Source organism: Tachyglossus aculeatus, chromosome 2, assembly GCF_015852505.1.
Source record: "Tachyglossus aculeatus isolate mTacAcu1 chromosome 2, mTacAcu1.pri, whole genome shotgun sequence".
NCBI classification, from domain to species: domain Eukaryota; kingdom Metazoa; phylum Chordata; class Mammalia; order Monotremata; family Tachyglossidae; genus Tachyglossus; species Tachyglossus aculeatus.
This window is the reverse complement of record NC_052067.1, coordinates 66520833-66535886: the sequence shown is the minus strand read 5'-3', so window position 1 is coordinate 66535886 and position 15054 is coordinate 66520833. Positions and strand designations below refer to the sequence as shown.

At 41.0% G+C, this 15054-nt stretch overlaps 1 protein-coding gene across 6 annotated transcripts in view; it reads right to left on the bottom strand.

Moving 5' to 3' along the window:
- The window catches only part of SYNE1 (spectrin repeat containing nuclear envelope protein 1), a 503300-nt gene that overhangs the window by 45399 nt on the left and 442847 nt on the right, over positions 1-15054 (bottom strand). Inside the window, exon 1 of one of the 6 annotated variants that reach the window (XM_038770127.1) lies at positions 14069-14202. The exons of the other annotated variants lie outside the window; for them this stretch is intronic. Coding sequence (XP_038626055.1) covers positions 14069-14161 — 93 coding nt within the window. The 5' untranslated portion in view covers positions 14162-14202. Of the gene's footprint in view, positions 1-14068; positions 14203-15054 lie in introns of those variants that run through there. 6 annotated transcript variants of the gene reach the window in all.

Below are 15054 nucleotides of genomic sequence, written 5' to 3'. Positions count from 1 at the left end.
GAGAAGCAGTGTGGCTCAGTGGAAAGAGCGCGGGCTTTGGAGTCAGAGGTCATGGGTTAAAATCCCGGCTCTGCCAACTGTCAGCTGTGTGACTTTGGGCAAGTTACTTCACTTCTCTGGGCCTCAGTTATCTCATCTGTAAAATGGGAATTTAAACTGTGAGCCCCCCATGGGACAACCTGATCACCTTGTAACCTCCCCAGCGCTTAGAACAGTGCTTTGCACATAGTAAGCGCTCAACAAATACTATTATTATTATTATTACTAAGCACTGGCATGAATACAAGCAAATCAGGTTGGACACAGTCTCTGTCCCACATGGGGCACAGATGAGGAAACTGGGGCTCAGAGAAGTGAAGTGACTTGCCCAAGGCCATAGAGAAGACAAGTGATGAAGCCAGGATTAGAACCCATAACCTTCTGACTCACAGGTTCATGCTCTATCCACTACATCATGCTGCTATCCAAGCACTTAGTACAGCGCTCTGAACATAGTAAAGTGCTCAATAAATGACTGACTGATAGACAATAAAATTCATTTAAAAGGCAACAGGTTTGTGTATTTTTTTAAAAGAAAACCTTTACTGGAATTGAAACAATTCACTAAGACTCAATGGGTTCCGTTTCAGAAATTCACCAATACCCTCACTGTTCCATGGCATCACACCAACCCAAGTTCATCATCATCATCATCATCAATTGTATTTATTGAGCGCTTATGGTGTGCAGAGCACTGTACTAAGCGCTTGGGAAGTACAAGTTGGATAATCTCTCATTCTGTGTGTATAAATGCTAATAAATATTAATGTTAAAAATGCCTTCTCATCTCAGCTAAATCAACTTAACTTTCTAATCTATTTCTTTCATTAGACCTGTTCTTGCCATATTGACTCATCACCAGATTGCAACTTCCATAAGGGCATCTCCAGAAAGCACATTGTGACTGAGAAGCATATTGTGAGCAAGAAAATCTCTGATTTTAAATTATGATTTATTCCTAAATGCTTTAACAGAAACATTAAACTCTAGTTAAACCTCCAGACAGCTTAGTGCAATGGGATAAAACATTGGGATATTTCCACTTGAATTTACAGATGAACTGGGGGGAGAGGAAAGAGAAGCAGCAGCTTGGTTCTGCATTACCCGAGTTTTGAACCTGGATTCTTCATCATGGGCAATGGAGGCACCCCCCTACCTATAAAACCAACACAACATGAAGCAGGTCATTGAATGTTTTTTTTTTAGCAGAGACCCAGGAGCAAGGCCAGAGAGACAACCTTCACTGCTTCTTAAAATACTTATATATAGGGCTTTCGTGTTTTCCCACACCCTGCAAAGTGTGAATGTTTTCAGTGCTATGGAAAATCACTATTGTCACCATCCATTAACTGGAAGATGACAAGGTGATGATCTTGTACTCAGCTGTCTGAGGTTTACCCATGTTTAGGTTAGCTTCATATTAATGTCTGTCTCCCCCCTTTAAACTGTAAGCCTGTTGTGAGCAGGGTACATGTCTACCAACTTGGTTATATTTTACTATCCCAAGTACTTAGTACAGTGCTCTGTACAGAGTAAGTGCTCAATAAATATGATTGATTGATAGACTGTAAGCCCACTGTTGGCAGGGAATATGTTTATCAGCTCTGTTATATTCTCCCAAGTGCTTAGTACAGTGCTCTGCACACAGTACACACTCAATAAATACCTTTGATGACGATGATGATGTGAAGCCATGTTCTAGGGGATAAGCACTTAAGCACTTTTATACTCACTCCAGCCCCACATTTATTACTTAAACATTCTTATTCTCTAATATTCCCTGTATCTGGAATTTCTCCCTGTATACTGTGGGAAGGGATAGCATCTACCAGCTCTATTGCATTGTACTTTCCCCAAGCGCTTAGTACAGTGTTCTGCCAATTACACCAGGCACTAATGTGGCCAGGACATGAACTAAACCTGGAAAGGTAATCAAATGTAGTTCAAGTAAGTCACCAACTTGGTGCCAGGGCACGTAAATGCAACTGGGATAGGTCAGTCATGTCATGCTAAGCTCAGGTGCAGAATCAGCTCATCAGTGCAGAAGAAGGTCCACTTTAGGGCACCGATGAACAAACCAATTGGCAGGCTGCATCTGATCTGCAAGATGCATTTTGCCCACATGCATCATAATTGCATTGTGTACCACAGCCTATATTTCTTTAGGGAATGAATGATTTGGGCTAGGAAACAATACTGACACCTGCACAGTTTCCACAAGTGAAAATTATTTGATTCTGACATGGCGATTTAAAATCAAAACTTTTCATCAGGATATGCCTGAAAATAATCCATGATGGAAATAAAAGCTCCTCCACTTTGTTAACTGGTTTCTTGAGTCCTACTACTATTTTATTGCTCTATCTTGAAAATCCATTATTTGTTTCCTTACCCTTCCAAATTTATCTCTCTGGCCCTGACCTTCTCCTTGGCAGTCTCACATTTCCTCCTGCCTGTGGGATATTTCTACCTGGATGTCCTGCTGACTGAAACTAAACCCATCCAAAACAAAACTCCTTATCTTCCCACCCAAACCCCGTCCTCTCTCTGCCTTTCTCATCACTGTTGACAGTACCACGATCCTCCCTATTTCACAAGTCTGTAACCTTGGCATTATCCTCATCTCATCTCTCTCACAGAACCCACATATTCAATCTGTACCCAAATACTGTCTGTTTTATCTTCCCAACATCCTTAAAATCTGCCCTTTCCTCTCCATCTGAACTGCCTCTATGCTGATCCAAGTACTTATCTTATCCTGCCTTGCCTCCTCACTGACTCTTCCTACTCCAGTCCATATTTCACTCTGCTACCCAGATCATTTTCAAGAACCTTCAGTTGTTGCCCTTCCACCTCCTCAAACAGAAACTCTTTACCATTAGCTTTAAAGCACTCAATCAGCTTTGTCCCTCCCACCTTGCCTCATTGATCTCCTACGGACCAGCTCTTCTAGCATCTGCTTGTTCACTGTGCCCTGATCTTGTCTATCTCATCACTAATCCCTTCCCAAGTCCTCCCTCTGGACTGTAACACTCTCCCCCCTCCACATAAGCCAGACCACCACTCTTCCCCCCTTCAAAGCCTTATTAAAGTCACATCTCCTCCAAGAGGCCTTCCCCAATTAAGCCCTGTTCCCCAGCTCCCTCTCCCTTGTGTGTCATCTGTGCCCTCGGATCTGTACGCTCTGGGCACTTGGTATTCACCCCATCCTCAACACTTACATATATTCCAATATTCCAATTGTTGCCAATTTGTACTTCCCAAGTGCTTAGTACAGTGCTCTGCACTCAGTAAGCGCTCAATAAATACGATTGATGATGATGATGATTCCAAAATTTATTTATTTACATTAATGTCTGTCTCTCCCTCTAGACTATAAATTCCTTGTGGGCAGGCAATGTGTCTAACAACTCTGTTATACTGCACTCTTCCAAGTGCTAGGTACAGTGCTCTGCACATAGTAAACACTCAATAAATGATATTAACTGATAAGAAGCATTTGCTTGAAGGGAGGTTAAAAACAACACCATTTTAATCATGCACAGCCTTATAACACTACCATGTTGAAAAGCCAAGTCTACAAATTAAGCACACTTGCATATTCTACAATTCCTTTCAAATTTCATGGCAGCTCAGTATATGCTAATCTTAGGATGAAAATCTCCATTCTGAATAATTTTATCTAAAACACGAAGGTCATGGGTTCTAATTTTGGCTCTGCCACTTGTCTGTTGTGTGGCTTTGGGCAAGCCATTTCACTTCTCTGTACTTCAGATCTGTAAAACGGCGATGAAGAATGTGAGCCCTGTGTGGGCCAGGGACTTTAGTCCAACCGGAGTTGCTTGTATCCACCCCAGCAGTTAGTACAGTGCCTGGCACCTAGTAGGTGCTTAACAAATATCATTATTATTATTATTAACTTGAAGTGATTAGATTTTAATGAGTTCAAAGATGGATATGAATGGCCAAGAAAGGGTAGTTATGAACAAGGAAGAAAACTAGAGAAGCAGCATGGCTTAGTAGCTATAGTATGGACCTAGGAGCCAGAAGGATCTGGGCTCTAAACCCAGCTCTGCCACTTGCTTGCTGGGTTGACCTTGGGCAAGTCTCTTAACTTCTCTGTGCCTCCATTTCCTCATCTGTAAAATGTGGATTAATATTTTGAGCCCCATGTGGGTCATGACCTTTGTCCAACCTGATTAACTTGTATCTACTGTAATGCTTAGTACAGTACCTGGCGCATAGTAAATGCTTAACAAATACCATAAAAGTGCAGAAAGATAGAGAATAGAGGCAAACAGAAGCAGAACCAAAAAGACAGACTCCAATAATTAATGACAATTCTAACTAAAAATCAACCAACCAGTCAATATGGTCACATTAGCTTTATTACATTTCAAATTAATCAAAATCCTTTTTGCACCAAATAAAATTTGTTGACGCAAATCTATTTATTTTGTTCTCTTAAAGGCAGATATTTCAGAAAAGACAATTAAGAGGTTAAATGAGCAGAATATAACTAATTTTTAGGAAGAAATGAAATGATAATTTCAGTGTTGCATGCTAATGTTACTGAGTCTTCTTTTCCACTTGGCAATTCCATGAACCAATATTTTAAAACTGCACAGAGATCTCATTCATTCATACATTCATTCAATCTTACTTATTGAGCACTCACTGTGTGCAAAGCACTATCCTACGTGCTTGTGAAGTACAAATCGACAACATATAGAGAGGATCCCTACCCAACAATGGGCTCACATTGTAGAAGGGGGAGACAGACAACAAAACAAAACAAGTATGTTCAACACAAACAGATCAATCACTGTTATAGACTTTTCAATCTCAACTGGACTGAAAAGTATCTCCAAGATTCTTTCTTAGCCAAATGACGTTGATAAAGAGAATTCCCACACTGACAATTCACACTGGTTTAACACCATTTGCTTATGTTATTCAGATGAGTCTTTCAAATGTAGGTGAGTTATTCACTTCAAAATCCTTCTTCCTCAAACCCTCTGTCCCCCGCTGCCTCCTCCATCTCTAGCCCCTAATGACCTGGGCACTTACTTCATTGAGAAAGGTGAAACTATTAGGTGAGATCTCCCTAAAACCTTCCCGGCTCCTTTCTGGTCCCTCCCTCCTCCTGCCCCTTCTTCAACTCTCCCATCTTTTCCCTAAGTACCTCAAGAGATCTCCTGTGTTCTCTCAAAATTCACCACCTCCACCTGGTCATCCTCCATCCTTTCGCACCTTATCAAAGCACTTGCCTTTTTCCATCCCTAACCACTATCTTCAACCATTCACTCTCCAATGGCTTCTTCCCCACTGCTTTCAAACATGCTTATGTCTCCCCTCTAAAAAAACCCCTCCCTTGTCCAGACAGCTACCTCCAGTTATCACCCCCCAACTCCCTCCTACCAGTCTTCAAGCTCCTTTAGTGAGTTGTCTATAACCATTGTTCCAAGTTCCTCTCCTCCAATTCTCTCCTTGAACCCCTCCAATCTGGCTTTGATACCCTTCACTCCGCAGAAACCACCCTCTCAAAGATCATACATGATCTCCTTCTTGCCAAATCAATGGCCTCTACTCCATCCTAATCCTCTTCAGTCTCTCACCTGCCTTCAACCCTGTTGACAACCCCCTTTGCCTGGAAACATTATCCAACCTCAGCTTCACTGACAGTGTTCTCTCTTGGCTCTCCTTCTATCTCTCCAGCCACTCTTTCTCAGTCTCTTTGCGGGATCCTCCTCTGCCTCCCACCCCGAATTGTGAGTGTTCCTCAAGGCTCTGTTCTGGGTCCCCTTCTCTTCTCCATCTGCATCCACCCCCATATTCATAATTTATTCATTTATATCAATGCCTGTCTCCCCCACTAGACTGTAAGCTCACTGTGGGCAGGAAATGTGTCTACTAAGTGTTACACTGAACTCTCCCAAGCACTTAGTACAGAGCGATACACACAGTGAGCGCTCAATATGACTGATTGATTGATCCGGCACTAGTTTTCCCCAAGGGCACCAAGGATATTAATGCTAAGTCCTCAAAAAGAACCCAGGAGTCCTCCAGATGTTTCCTCTCAGCAGTAATTTCCCCCGCCCACTCCACCACAGATGCTGCCTGGTACCGAGCACAGATGCTGTGGCTGACATGCTGCCTGACACCAAGTGCTGCTGTTACTGCCACCACCACTTCACCCACCACACCCTGCAGAGAGGTTGCCTCGGATGTGGTGGGCACCCAAAAGGCATATTTTTATAGTTACTGAGTTATGCGATCCCCAAGCAGAGGGTTCAGAGTTACACGACCTCCGAGCAGAGGCCTTACAGAATTAAGTGACCCCTGCGCAGAGGCCTCACAGAGTTACGCGACCCCAAGCGGGGGCCTCACAGTGTTATGTAATCAATCAATCGTATTTATTGAGCGCTTACTGTGTGCAGAGCACTGTACTAAGCGCTTGGGAAGTACAAGTTGGCAACATATAGAGACAGTCCCTACCCAACAGTGGGCTCACAGTCTAGAAACCCCAGCAGAGGCTTCACAAAGCCCCCCAAGCAGAGGCCTTACAATGTTACACAACCCCCAAGCAGGGGGTTTCCAGGCTTTCCCCGAGTAGGTCTTCATTTCATTTCTCCCGTGCTCTTCTGGGTCACCTTTGCACTTGAATTTGTACCCTTTATTTACCCCTTCCTTAGACTCACAGCACTTAAGTATATATTAGTAATTCTTTACTTTATATTAATTTCTGTGTTCCCCTCTAGACTGTAAAACTCCTTGTGGGCAGGGGATGTATCTCCCAACTAGGTTATATTGTACTCTCCCAAGCCCTGCACAGAATAAGCACCAACTAATGAGAGGGAGGACACCGAAGGGTAGGTCGTAGACAACAAAGCCTTTCTCAGAAGCCTTTCAAATATTCAATCACTGCTGTGTTGTAAGGTCTTTGAGGGCAGGGACTGTCTCTACAACTGGACTGCATTTTCCCAAGTGCTTAGTACAGTGCTCTGCATGAAGTACTCAACATATGAGAAGAAGCATGGCCTAGTGGAAAGGGTACAGCACTTTGGGGATTAGAACTCAAGTTCTCTGATTCTCTCTGCCACTTGTCTGCTGTGGCACCTTCTCCATGCCTCAGCTTCCTCATCTATAAAATGGGGAGTAAATCCTACTCAGACTGTGAGCCCCATATGGGATAGGGACTGTGTCCAATGTGATTATCTTATATCTACCACAGCACTTAGTACAGTGTTTGCCACATAATAAGTGCTTAAGTCCCATACATAGACAGAATAGATTAGCAAACCAATTCCTGTCATGTACTCTTTGTTTAACCCATGTGATAATGTAGTGCACGTGAAAGATCGCTTAATGATAATATTCCCTACACTTACCCTCCAAATCCATTCCTTAAATATCGGTTCCCTTGTGAAATTCACAACATTTATTTAGGTCGAGAAAATAGCAGGCCTTTCATAAAGCAAAGTTCCTTACCAATTACAGCCACAAACCCCTCACCCACCAGTTGTACTAAAGGCATACTTGTAATTGAAAAACAAGTTTTATGCAATATTTATTCATTCATTTAGAGCTCACACAGTCAATTTTCAGCTAATTTAATATTTACTAAGCACCCATAGATGCTTGGCCCAACTATAAGTTGCATAGTACAAGTTAAAACTTAGGAATCCCTGCCCTTGAGGAGGTTATGAACTAAATGAGATACAGCTGTCATATACAAGCAAAGTAGAAGACAGCCAGATAACAGCAGGGTGCCAAATGAGCTACAGTCCTCATCATCAATTGTATTTATTGAGCGCTTACTGTGTGCAGAGCACTGTACTAAGCGCTTGGGAAGTACAAGTTGGCAACATATAGAGACAGTCCCTACCCAACAGTGGGCTCACAGTCTAAAAGGGGGAGACAGAGAACAAAACCAAACATACTACCAAAATAAAATAAATAGAATAGATATGTACAAGTAAAATAAATAGAGTAATAAATATGTACAAGCATATATACATATATACAGGTGCTGTGGGGAAGGGAAGGAGGTAAGATGGGGGGATGGAGAGTGGGACGAGGGGGAGAGGAAGGAAGGGGCTCAGTCTGGGAAGGCCTCCTGGAGGAGGTGAGCTCTCAGTAGGGCCTTGAAGGGAGGAAGACAGCTAGCTTGGCAGTCCTCTAGAATGTAAGCTCGTTGTGGGCAGGGAACGTGTATACCAACTCTTTTATATTGTACTCTGCTACGCGCTTAGTACAATGCTCCACACACAATAAGTGCTTAATAAATACGATTAATTGAGTGATATATAAGGCTCTTTCCTCACATTTTCCCGGAAGCAGGTTCCCTGCTCAAAGTAACCCAGAGTACCACAGCTACTGTTGCCAGGTGATGCTCTCAGGGCAGGGGCTGTTCTCCCCCAGTGGGGATGGGCACGGGGTGGTGAGGGTTGGGGGGGATCTTCACACAGCTGCTCAAGGCCATGGCTAGTGGCACCAGCTGCGGTGATCCTGCAGCTTAGGATAGATGCCAAGAGTAGTGCTGGGGAGAGGATGGATGTTAGCTGACGGCTATAACTGACCAGTGGTCTGAAAGGAAGGTCAATTAGGCGAGGGGATGAGAGGGACCGGACATAAGCCTGCCCACCTGCCTGTCTTCTTTGTTCCTCCACTTCCCTGTCTTTTTTTCTCCTCTGATCTTAGACTAGTGTCCTTGGCTCACAGAAACCCTGCCCTTTAGCAGTGCATATGGAAAAAAAATGAATAATGCTTACTCTGCTCATCAATTTAATTTTCTTTTGTTACAACTGACAATAATCTATTAGGTTCCTAATCATTTTACAAGGAATTAATAATCTGTGGCTTTTAAAAAAAGCCCGCAAGCCTGCAAGCAAATTTATAACTGCTTAAGAAAACCACTCACAGGAATATGTTTGACATTCTTGATGAAAATGACAGATAAGATTTACCTGGTTTAAACCCTACACTGTGTTCATTTTCATAATAGTATTTATTTCATGCCTTCGTGTTGAGCACTGCAGTAAGGCCGTTGTGACATGGTGCCTGTCCTCAGGAGTTCATAATCTCATTGGCTGCACCAACATTAGCAATTGAAGTAAAGTGAGGACAGATAATCCCAAAGCTTTTATTGGTAAATTAAATATGCATCCACTTAATAAGTAATGAAAAACAAAATCTGTGTTGCTGCTGAAATCTACAGATAACTTGCATATCTACCGTACCCTAATTTGCAATGAATGTAAAATAAATGGAAAAAGTGATCCATTAAAAATTTATTTAATAACCATTCTCTACCCACACTGTGGGAGAAACCGTATCCCATATGTTTTCCATTCTTTTTGATTCAATTTCCATTATCATCCTAATTTATTCAATTTTTTCCACTGATATTTGTTGATGTTGATTAACTTTGAGGTACATGCAATTTGTTTTCAAAAATATCTTCACGATCTAGTCCCTACTGTATTAGTAGGATGTTGAAAACAACACTACAACGTGCTTCCTCATGATTCATAATTCCATTAATATAAGACTTCTGAAACCAACTAGCTTTAGAAGTACAAATTGTACCCTGTTCTTGATTGCCTTGAAAATTCATTTATGCATCCCAGCCCAATTACATGTCATTCAGTTTTGCTTTTCCATTTAGGTGTGCAGTATTCTGCCCATAACAACAAATGAATTTGGTATTCAAATATACATTTTAAGCTTTGGTAAGGACAGAATCTATGTAAACAACTCATCGTCATCAACAGCAGCATTTAGTAAATACCTACTGGGTGTAAAGTACTGTATCAGGTGTTTGGGAAACATGCATTTCAAAGAAAAAATAAAATTCATGGTCAGGGAGAAATGAGTGGGCCCAGATTTCCAAATATATAGATGAGCAGGAATAGAAGCTACAGATCAATAACAGAAGTGATTTAATAAACAGATGTATGCTGGAACACTGACCTGGGGGATGGGAAGGCATATCTAGGACAATGGAACAGTCAAAGAATGACTTTTTTAGAAGGACTTTAAAGGGGTAGAGGGATAGATTATGGGTTGTGTTTTAAAGGGGTAGGGTTTTTCATGCAGGGAGGAAGCATGAAAAATGGATTAGAGATGGAGACAGTCATAATAGATCTAGTTTAGGAGGTTATCTTAGAAGAGTAAAGACCATGAATTAGTTACAACTCATCTATTTTGCAAGAGTAAACACATTCATGAGAATCTCTCATTATGAAAAACTGTTCTAATAAGCACATCTTGGCCAATGCCATCCACATGCACGTTATTAATCAATCGATAATATCTACTGAGTGCTTACTATGTGCAGAGCACTGTAATAAGCACTTGGGAGATTATAGTATAATAGTCCCTGCCCACAACAAGTCTACAGTCTACTTGAGGTGCCACACATTAATATAAGCAATTAATAACACATAATTTATAGATAGGTGCAGTAGGGCTGAGGGTGAGGCAAATACCAAATATCCAAAGGTCATAGCTCCAAGTGCAAAGACAATGCAGAAGGGAGAGTGAGTCGGGGAGAAAAGGTCTTAATTGGAGAAGGCCTCTTGGAGCAGATGTTACATTAACCTTGACATTACACTTTCTTCCTACACCAAATCTACCTCTGACAGTTTATAAATCAAATTCTAATCTGTCAGAGGTACACTGTGGGTATAACATTGCTTGAATAGTGTCCTACCCATGCTATGCCATGAAAACACAGTATAGCAAACCTGATGGAGACATGTACATAGAATTGTGTGTACATTCATGAGGACTAGGCATTCGATATACAATTCTGAACATTTTTTTCATCTGCATCTGTGGCAATGAGCTCTCATGAGACCTGGCAACACGAAAGCAGAAAAATGAAGGCCTAAACCCAAACCCTCAGCTGTCAGAAACTTAAAATTCTACATCAGCTCATTGTGGGCAGAAAGAAGTCTACCAAATCTGTCATACTGAACCCTCCCATGTGCTTAGTACTGTGTCCTGCACACAGTAAGCACTCAGTAAATGTGACTGACTGATTAATTGATCAGGAGCACTCTACACCCAAGTAGAGGAGCACCATTCTTATCAATCAATCAATCAATCGTATTTATTGAGCGCTTACTATGTGCAGAGCACTGTACTAAGCGCTTGGGAAGTACAAATTGGCAACACATAGAGACAGTCCCTACCCAACATTGGGCTCACAGTCTAAAAGGGGGAGAAAGAGAACAGAACCAAACATACCAACAAAATAAAATAAATAGGATAGAAATGTACAAGTAAAATATTTCTTATACAAAAGGGTTATCTTTGGGACTATCAAAGAGTAACCTTTATCCTCCTTAATAAAGGACAATGATGAAGTCTCCTGCAGAGAATCAATCAATCGTATTTATTGAGCACTTACTATGTGCAGAGCACTGTACTAAGCACTTGGGAAGTACAGGTTGACAACATATGGAGACAGTCCCTACCCAACAGTGGGCTCACAGTCTAAAAGGGGGAGACAGAGAACAAAACCAAACATACTAACAAAATAAAATAGAATAGATATGTACAAGTAAAATAAATAAATAGAGTACATATATACAGGTGCTGTGGGGAAGGGAAGGAGGTAAGATGAGGGGGATGGAGGGGGGAAGAGGGGGAGAGGAAGGAAGGGGCTCAGTCTGGGAAGGCCTCCTGGAGGAGAATGACAGACAAGTCGTGGTCCTGAGACCCCACCCACAGGAGTTAATTACAGTGTTTCTGGTTTAGGCAATATCACTCAAACTCTCTCTTTTTGGGGGCTCGGTTGGCCAAGAGTTCAAAGTTCATTTTCAGCTTAGAGAAAGCGCGGAATAGAAGCATGTCTTATTCACTAGTCAAATAAAAAAAAGTGCCACCCACATTGGCCAAATCAATTCCATGATTCAGGAATATTGTGCAGTGCCCAAATTGTACTTTCCAAGCACTTAGTACACTGCTCTGCACACAGTAAGTGCTCAATGAATACGATTGATTGGACTGATTGAGGTAGCCTTGTGTGTAAGCCTTGGGAAGAGCAGCTGGAGCCAGAAGGAAGTGCCATCCAGTCTCAACAAAACTGCCAGGGCTGCACAGCAGAGGTGTACAAGTGGCACCATGGGCAGCAGAGTAGGAAGAAGTAAATCACCTGCCCTTATCTCTCCTTTGTTCTCTTCACTCCTTTTCTCATTCCCCCTCACTTTCTGACGACCCTTTCCTATTCTCTTTCTCCTTCCCTAAGGGAACCAGGCATAGCCTCTATAAATCCCACAATAATGACTGGAAAGCTGACCTGCTTCATTACATAATTTTTAATTTGTACCAAACAGAATAATTTGTTGTTAATAAAAACCTGAAACAGAAAATCAACACTTAAAATACCCTTTGGGTTCTCTCAACCAGGTGTTCCTTTCATTGCCATAATCCCCCATCACCACACACATTCCCAGCCCACAACGGGAACTAATTCACTTTGTTACCTAATTCCTTCCCCCATAGCACTTATGTACACATCTTTATACTACCATTGCTTCTCCTATATGTAATTAATTTTAATGTCTGCCTCCCCTGTTAGTCTGTGAGGTCCCTGAGGGCATGGATTATGTCTATCAACTCTACGTGCCAACTACTTAACACAGTAACTGTTAAATCAATGAGCGACATTTATTGAGTCCTCACTATGTGCAGAGTTGGTAGGTGCAATTCCTGCCTACAAGGAGCTTATAGCCCAGGAGGAGCTTATAAACACTACTGATTGATAGGTTAAAATGAGCCCTTTCATAATGCATTTCAAGTCAACTTTTTGGAATGAAATTATTTTGGGAAAATGTTCAGTGTACTTAGACAAATGACTGTAAAAGGTAAGCGATGCATTTCTTTTAGTTGCCCAAGATCCAGAATGACAATTCAAAATAGATACATGTAATGTCACAAGGCTGGGTAAATTTAGCAAGTCTGATAAATCCGTCAGTCCTTGCACCTCCCTTATGAAACACAGTCTAGTGAACATGGCAAAAGAATGATCTGGGGAAAATATAGTATGTTATACAATTATCTAGTTCATTAATGTAAATCTATTTTTTTCATGTAGTCATATTTGAAAATATTGGACAAGTCTTCACATTAATTCCTTTCATAAAATGTTATAAAATTGTGAAACTCTTATACTTAGTTGGCTCTAAAAGGAAAACAAAACAAAACATTGACATGTTTTGCATTAGACTGTGAGCCCCACGTGAGACAGGGATTGTGTCTGACCTGATTAACTTGTCAGTGCTTATAACAATGCTTGACACATAGTAAACACTTACAAATACCATAATAATAATGATCCACAAGCAGAAAAATAACAAATTCCAACCACACGAATGAAAGGATAATTATATTCTGTCACTAAAGTAAAAATTACCTTTTATAAATTCCATTAATGTATAAACAGACATTACCACCTCTATTTGAGAAGAGCAATTTTTAAAACTGAACACAAAATTCAAAGTAATTAAGTAAAATTCCCATTTCCTCATAATTTTATTAAAATTGATATAAACACATCTAACTTTAGACATAAATGTGTGCTAAATATCAGAAGAAAGAGTTAGATTTTAAATATTTTACAAGGAAAAAATTTCAGATCCCAATTGTAAGAGTTGTACAAAACTGTTTCATAAGTTTTTACTGACTCCATCCCTTTCAAAGCAGAGAAGGGGCTACTTTAGCAACCCTAAATATTTGAACGCTTTCAAATGTCCCTGTCCCTTCACTGTAGCCCATATCAATTGCATGATCCATGCAGTATAAAGGCAATTGCAACATCAAGATATCATCAAATTAGGCAACATTTGTATTCATCCTCTCACTTCTAATAGGGGAAATGTGTTCCACCTGTGCAACAATTTCTAAACCTTGCTGCAAAATAAACACAGATTAACGCTTCTGAAGCTAGTATAGTCTATCTACTGCAAATGCTACAGTGAAAGCTATGCACAATGGAAGAAACTCAAGTAGATGCCTGCCTTGTGACATCGCAGTTACATTCGGGGAGGTCTGAATCCACACCGCTGTCCTCAGCCATCCTTGTGACACACAAATCTTTCACCAGCACCATGAAAATTTCCAATATTCCAAGCAAAAACAGGCAGACCAAAAGCCAGCAGAGACTGAGTCAGGATGCAAGTTTGCTTTTGTTGGTGTAGAGAAGTATGGGCATATTCACACTAAGCAAATGTTGGTAGACCCTGACTGATAACATGAGACTGAACAGTGACAAGTGGTCATGTTTCTAAATAAAACTAACATTCATCAACATGTGCCAGGACTGAGCTCCTGGAATGTAGGCCATGAGTGTCCAAAGAAGGGGAAGGGGAAAAAAATATTCAAATGAAACCACAAGCCGTCAGGCACTCCCTCATGAAGGAGAGGAAATCCCCAAAATAAGCCAAGTAGCCGCATATTGGTTTTTGGCTGCATGGATGCTTCATTTTTCCTGCAGTTGGTCTTATATTCAGGAAGAAGAGTTGGAGAGAAAGATTCACTCTAATATCCAGAAGCTAGGAATGGAAAATTACAGCAGAAAGGAGCAGCTGCTATCCTATGAGTGTTCTACTACTTGCTGCACCAGCTGAGACAGAGTGTGAAAAAGTGAGAGAGAGAGAAAATGGCAGTGGCTGGCAGACTTTCAGGGTCTGTGTAAAAATGAGATCTCTGCCTCTGGAAAGAGTTTCAGACAGCAAGAAACTTTAGACTATTTGAATGCGCAAATGTAGACAAGCAGTAGTGCAGACTATATGTAAAATATAGGAAAGAGAAGAGATTAAAGTGACAGTTGGTGAGAATTACAGTTTTCTTACTAAAGGGATGTTGTACTGAAATCCATTACATAGGAATAGTTTTAATTTTTTTTAGGGTTTTCTGATTCAATTTTGGCCTTTTTTGACCAATTTATTTCAGTTATTTTGTCCTCTTGATTTTTTCCAATTGTCTTCAAATAACCTTACCATA